This window comes from Amblyomma americanum, chromosome 1, assembly GCF_052857255.1.
Source record: "Amblyomma americanum isolate KBUSLIRL-KWMA chromosome 1, ASM5285725v1, whole genome shotgun sequence".
In the NCBI taxonomy this organism is placed as follows: Eukaryota; Metazoa; Arthropoda; class Arachnida; order Ixodida; family Ixodidae; genus Amblyomma; species Amblyomma americanum.
This window is the reverse complement of record NC_135497.1, coordinates 129,645,237-129,652,420: the sequence shown is the minus strand read 5'-3', so window position 1 is coordinate 129,652,420 and position 7,184 is coordinate 129,645,237. Positions and strand designations below refer to the sequence as shown.

General features: G+C 48.8%; 1 protein-coding gene across 5 annotated transcripts in view; it reads right to left on the bottom strand.

Moving 5' to 3' along the window:
* LOC144113671 (uncharacterized) overlaps window positions 1-4,182 on the bottom strand; it is a 46,846-nt gene extending 42,664 nt beyond the window's left edge. The window contains exon 1 of one of the 5 annotated variants that reach the window (XM_077646897.1): window positions 3,884-4,182. In XM_077646897.1, the coding sequence (XP_077503023.1) occupies window positions 3,884-4,093 (210 nt within the window). In that variant the 5' untranslated portion in view covers window positions 4,094-4,182. Of the gene's footprint in view, window positions 1-3,567; window positions 3,821-3,883 lie in introns of those variants that run through there. The other 4 variants (XM_077646898.1, XM_077646901.1, XM_077646900.1 and 1 more) reach the window with 4 other exon arrangements.
* Window positions 4,183-7,184: the final 3,002 nt, after the last annotated feature.

Genomic DNA, 7,184 nt, shown 5'->3' with positions numbered 1-7,184 from the left:
AGAAAAGGAGAGGGCTGGGTCGGGCTGGTTGGCTCAGTATGTCATACCGTTCAATAGAAGACACCAGTCACGCCCCGACTGATATTTCCAAGCTCGTCGAAAAGTACGGTATTATGGTATGCAGGTTAATTTTCCAACGTTTTCTTTTATGCCTGATGAGGCAGCTTTGAATTTATGAATCAGATACGATTCCTTGACTTCTCGGTCGTGGTGTGATTGAAATCCAGATTCCAGAACTATAGCTTTTAGTTTATCGAATGAGTGACCGGCAATGGCTATGTGCTCGGATAATGGAAAATTAGGAAGGCATATATAGTTCGGTTTATGGGGCTCTAACGTCCCAAAGCGACTGAGGCTATGAGAGACTCCGTAGTGGAGTGAAATCTAAGGTTGCCCTAATTCTGTCAGCAATTTCCATTGTGGATGCCTTGTAAACAACGGGCAGTAAGCTGATCGGTTGTAATTTCATGTCATTGACGTCCCCTTGTGGATTAACAGGACTTTAGCGTTCTTCCCAGATTCCCGTACACTCGAGGTAGTGAGGCACTGAGTATAAAGGGTGACAAGTTTATTTAGCACAAGGTCCCCACCGTCCTTCAACAAACCTGCAGTTACCTGATTCTCCCGGTGCCGCATTTCCCCTTTGCATTGCTTGCAAAGCTTTATTTCCCCTTTCGTTACTTTTGGGGTGTCCAATTCGTCCACACTACTGGCTTCGTAATTATCATCCTGAATATTTCGGCTGCTGCAGAGATCTGTGCAGAATTCATCAGCTACTTTAACTATCTTATCCATAATCGCGGTGGCATATGACCTTCCTTGTCTCCTAGTGCGTGCATCTGATTTTTGCCAATGACTAATTTCCTCACGACCGCTTTTAAGGCCTTCGGTTAAGACCGGGCTAAGGTATTCCGACCTTGACCAGGGACAAACAGCTGCAACCGACTTGGGTAAGTCGGGTTTGCGGCCCCGCAAAACCAGGGACCGTTCGCAACCATAAGCCCAGACACGCAAAGGAATCCTGATGTCCCACAGAATCGCCGCGTTTCCACTTTTGCTGGCTGCGGTTCAATCAGGCAAACTAAGAATGCTGCCACTCGCGCCACAGAAGGCGCCATTCTGCAATTCATTTAGTTATGTTCTTACTGGACAAGAAGAACTTTCGCATAGCGCCATGTAATTCTCCCCATATGCTCGCACCCAATTAAGAGGCCGTGAGCAGTGCGACGACGAAGAGATGCCAAACCCGTGAAAGCCGCAGACAGGGTACGAGATTTGCTTCGAGGAAACCTCGGTGGCGTCTTTCTGCTGACGACAGACAGTAGTTATCAGAAGCCACGCCGATAGCGCACACAAAAGGCAACTGCGATAGGGGTGCACTGCACGAACTATGCGACGGCTGACTCTCAGCGTTGAAGGGCGGCTGGGACACGGCAAAGCGCTGAACAAGTAACCGGTTTCTAAATTTCGGAGTCTGTAAGAGTAAGCTGTGCATAAGGATAATTTAAAACAAATGGAATTGAAAGCTATCAGGCTGGTTAGCCACAATCTTGCACTGCGCACTCGCTAATGGCCTCACACTATTTATACGACAGTGTATAGTTCCATATGACTAAGCACTGCTTAACGAAGCTGTTATCACTTTCTCACGCTGCCTGGCTATCACTATACAGCAGCAGCACAACAAAGAAAAATGGCCGTGATAAAAAAAGACACCAAGTGAAAGGAGCACTGAAAAAATCAAAGCACATGCACAGCCGACCTGGGAGTAAACAACAAATGGAAACAAAGCAAGCCAAAGCACGGAGAACGAAAGCTAAACCAACGAATGGTGAATGATAAGAAGATGCGATGAAAGCAAGTTGAGATACAAAACGAACCAGGCAAATGTGAATGCCCTCTACTCCCCCCCCCCCCCCCTCAAACATAAACGAAACATCACATTCCTCTCAGCTGATGAATCACTTTACTGATAAGATGGATTTCCTAAGCTATTTTTACCGACAACCTCACGCTAAACAATACAGCAACAAAAGGAAAATTACCTATTTGCATTTTATATTTTCACTGACCAGAAAGGAATAATTCGCTCTCGATACCCCGTTCTATTTGAAGAACGGAAACATCACAGGCGAACGCGAATGTCGAAAGACACATACCGGTTAGCTGCTTCAAGAAACTAATAGTGCATACAAAGCCCCTGTGGCCGTTCTGCTTGCTCTGTCCTCATATACAATGAGACTATCGCGTTCATGCTGTTATGACGCTGTCAAGGCAAACATATAATCGAAAAATTTCTAACCACAAAGCACAGTTACACCGACGTATGCAACAACGCACCACGGTTACAGCAACAGGCGTTTTCAGAAGCGTCTCTGTGGTTCGCTGAAGAAGCAAAGGTGTTCTTAGTTCTGATCTTGGTAACAGCGGTGAAATCCTCGGTGACCAAAAGCCACTCGCAGAAAGAAAATGAAACGGTACAAACGAAAAAAATCTCGAAGTACCGGTGGGGAATTAACGTCGTGATCAGTAGGATGTATAGCAGACGGATGAATAGCGAATACCAATCGATTATCAAGGAGCTAGCAAAGATAAGTATCTTGAATTTTCAACGAGGATCCGTGAAGAGACGCCAGCGTACAGCACTACCGCCTGAAACTGCGAGCGTCTGCACTGAACCGTGTCTGCTCCTGTCAAATTGAGACGAAGACACGACGCGGCCTGATTCTAGCAGGGTGTAACAGCGTCGTAAATGGTTCAGAAAACTCATGCAAGACGTGCCCACTAGTTTGTGCCTCACAACGCGGGAATTCGAGAACGTGCCAAGAATCGGCTATAAAACGGCAGCCGATTCTTGCCACGAATAAGAATAAACTGTGAGCAGGCTTCAAGTCCGGCAGTAAATAACGATGATTATTTTCATTTATGATGTGAGTCACTTGATTCACTCACAGCCGATGAGTAACGCTCGATTCGACGTACCTGGCGAACGGTGCATATACAACGTTAATCTGGTTAATAAGAGCATGGCACTTATTATGGCAGGTTTCCAGGACATCATCGTTATGCGTGGATTGATACCGCATGAGTTACGTATCGTTACTGGAATCGCGTTACTCTAGTTTACGACATGCAGAACACCGAGTGCGCACGTCTTCGAATCAGCGATATTTTCGCGTCCAGAAAATTCGAAACGATTGATGTCACAGTGACGTATCTTCGAACGAGAAAAGCAACATGAAATAGCACACTGTGGCGAACAATATCCACATGTGTTACGCATACAATAAGCTGTGGCCTAATTAAAAGTAGAGCAGTACGATAAACGTTCATACACGAAACGGAAACATCTGCGCCAGTGGATAATAACACGTGCGTCGAGGATCAAAGACACTACGAAACGTTTTGCCTGCTCTATGTTGTTGCTCGCTTGTGTTGCATACAACGTATTAGCAACAACAAAGCAACAGGCTCCGAAGCGCGTGCAACAGTGTTAGCGCTTCATTGCTCGAGATCCTTGCGTTTAGGTGAACACGCGCGTGAGTGAGATTCGAACGCAATTCGTACAAACCGCGCAGAGAGAGCACCGGCGAACTTTAGAGCCTTTCTTCCAGAGAAGAGACCCCCCTCCGTCAGCTGCGCGACCGGGTAGCAACCTTTTCCGACGAAGCCCGGTCACCGAACGGAGCGCGCCCTCGCAGCCTCCGCTCCGACGAGCACAGCGAACGCTTGTCCCGTCGAGCAGCTGGCGGAGGATCTCGCTGGCGCGACAGGTGAAAGGTCGGACTCAGCGGCCCTGGCCGGCACTCGAGCCACGCGAAGACGGTCCGTGGCGCGCGAGCAGCGACGTCGCGGACCTCTGGGCAGCGGCAGACGATCTTACCTGAACAAAGCGGCTTCTCCTTTCCCTTTCGGTGGCTGCGCCGAGACCGCCTCGCCGTGCCGTGCACTTCGCGCGAAAAGACTCGCGGCGCGTGCGAGGGCTCCCGGCGGCGGTGGGGAAGAGCGTCGGCTTGGGCGCCCGTTGCCTCCCTCGCCAGAGGAGCAGCCGCGACCAAGGTCGCGCGCGCAAAGGATTGAGGTGAACGGCCATCGGCGGCGCTGGCCGAAGTCGCCGGTAAACCGGAATGGCGTTTGAAGCCTTTATCACCGGCGCGCGCTCGCACGGAAGACGCCATCATCGTTAGACTCCGCCTCGACTCGGGATGAGTATACGGGACCCTTAATGGACTTCGCGCCTGTTGCCATGTGCATTTGGCGCAGCCGACCGTTTAGCGGTGCGCATTGGCCACACCTCGCTCGGACCTGGGCAGCCTTGCCCTGGCCATGCCCTAACCTTGCCCTTGCTGTGGGACTCCTACAGAGAGACACCCGTCGGCGCCGCATTCGAGGCGACGGCTGTCTTCGCTGCTGTCGCATGCGTGACTCGCTTTCAGAGAAGTGATCCAGCGTGGAAACAACCTGTATCGCGTGGGTGCTTCCGATTTCCATATATGTCGCAAGAAAGCGACCTGAACATACATTTCGCAGCACACGTTTCCGGTTTACAAGATATGAGAGCCGCTGACTGACGCCAAACCGTAACCGGTGGAAAAGTCTGCAAAAAGAAAAGGTATACTGATGGGGGAAAAGGCTTATTTAACTGCACCAGACAAATAATCAACGTTCAGGTTACTTTTTACTTGCACTACATACCGTTTCACAGATATTTACAAAGCTTTCTAGAAAATGCATCATCGACAGCTTGTGCTTGGCCTATCAAAACTTGACAGAAGTAACATGTGGTGTGCCTCGCCGTTTTTCAGCAAAACTTTTCTGGCTTCTGCAGTGAAGCGCGAAGTACCACTAGTCAACCCTTGTCAACGGGTTAGAGGAATAATAGTTGGACAGGCGAAGCTACCGGCACGTGGTTATGGCTGCTGGCGATGAGTCAATTAAGGGAACAGAGTGCGTTGTAAGTGGCGGTTGCTGCGGAGAAGCCCAGTGTGCCCTGATAAGTTAACGCGGCAGCGTTAAGGCTCCCGTTATGCAGAAAATTCGCCGGCGCGAGCGAAAAAAACAGATAGCCCACCTGCCACATAGGTTACGTGACCTTGTGAAGTCATCACAGCCTGCGCACAGGATTGTGAGTAACCTGCCCACTGCGGCAGGTGGCAGTTAAGTTAATGATCAGTCGTTAGAGGTTGCTCGGGAAAGGCAATCTGGGTGCCACAAGCCCCGCCGGGGGCTGTGTTTGAAAAGAGCCACGATCGGGGCAGTGTCGCATCGCTTAACTGCTGCACCACTGCGCCAGGGGTGGTATGAGGACCCCCAGGGATCTGTGAAAGTCGGGAATAACGAGTTCCGCATATATGGGCATTAACCCATTAACGCTTTCGCGCCCCTTAAGGCGAAGCTTAAGGGTCCCCCTGCAGTTTTGTCTTTGGTTCTGTATGTCTAGACTGCCCTACTTACTTGCTCCTGCCTTTAGACATGCGACATATTTGAAAGCAATAAGTGTTTCAAGCGAAAACGTTCATTTATCACCTCGGTTCTGATCCGCCCAAGTTGTATTCCTTTTGCAGTCTTGTCGATCACTGGGCACGCAGTGCAACAACACGCAGTTATGTAACAATAATAATAATTGGTTTTTTGGGGAAAGGAAATGGCGCAGTATCTGTCTCATATATCGTTGGACACCTGAACCGCGCCGTAAGGGAAGGGATAAAGGAGGGAGTGAAAGCAGAAAGGAAGGAAAAGGTGCCGTAGTGGAGGGCTCCGGAATAATTTCGACCACCTGGGGATCTTTAACACGCAGTTATGTACTGTACTGGCTTTCCTTGGTTGCAGTCATTGTATGACTATGGGCTAGCGTAATTTTGTGACTGTACAGGCGTTAAGGTTTTTCCTTGCCTTCTGTATCCTTTTTCAAAGACGAACAGTAGTCACAAAAAGATTACGCGGTGCAGGTGTGTGAAAAAAAAAACTTTATTTCGGCGGAATTAAGCAAGCCAATTATTCAGTTGGAATGCCGCTGCAAGTATGAGAGGACGTAGATGCCCTTGATCTTTATCAATAGCAGGCGATTTGCTAGCGAGGCAGCGCTACAAAAAAATTTTCACAAGTACACGCATCCCGTAGCTTTCGCTGATGACTGTACACGCATCAAACGTTTCAGCCTATACAGGTATATCGCTATATATATCGTTTATGTTCTCACGCATTTCCCTCGTCACTGAGGTGGGTCCTGAACAATCTAAATACCACTGGCCTCCATTACAGTTAACTGGGGCTTGGTCTTTGAACCATGAAATCCAGCCACTGCCTTCTGCACAAAAAATCTCTCCCAGCTGAGTCGCTTCCATAGCTCCCGCGGCCTCGTACGAAAGTGTCTATTCGAAAATACGGAACCGTCGTAGCGGCGGAAACGAAGCCGACACAAAATTGCATTTCTTGGCGAAGTAGGAAATGAAATTGTCGAAAATTATGACTGGCTATAAAATTCCTCACGCGCTTATAATTCTTCCTGCATGTGAGGAGCTGTTTTTTTTATATTTTTTTGTTGTGCTGGTTTCCCGCCCAGGAGTAGCTATGACGAAAACACTCCAAGGAGACGTCGTTCGTAGTGCGAGAATAAATGCGATTAGTGCATTTTGCGAATTTGATGATATCGTTGACACCCGACGTGTCTTGATCGTGAAAGTGCGGTTTTTAACAGAGCCTGCAAAAGGGTTGAATGTTATCGCCAAGTGCAACGACGCCCAAGGATCGCGACAGCAGGGACAGAGACACGAGGAGTGAACAAGCTGAAGCACATAATGCTCGTTGGAGGCTTGCTTAACGATCAAATGACGTGTTTGCAAAAAGAAATGACTTCCTCGCTGAAGATCTGCGCTGGAGCGTTGCTCAGAAACGAACATTTTGTCTGATCGAGCTGGGTGGGAGAATATGGGGCTGTGAACCGCTGTATTAGTTAATGAGTTGATGGGCTGATCGAAGATCAATTTCTTGAACTAATCGGTCGCTCATAGTCTGCCCTGGCAGGCTAAATTACTGGCCTTTTAAATCTTAGCTGCACTTTACTAAGCAGAGTGTAGCCAGCGTCCAACAGTTTACGTCTTGCGGGCTGGTAGCATTTACACACACGTCGGACGCTTGGCATTGCTTCGAAACGCTGATCATTGAAGCTGAGGCAAAAACGCTAA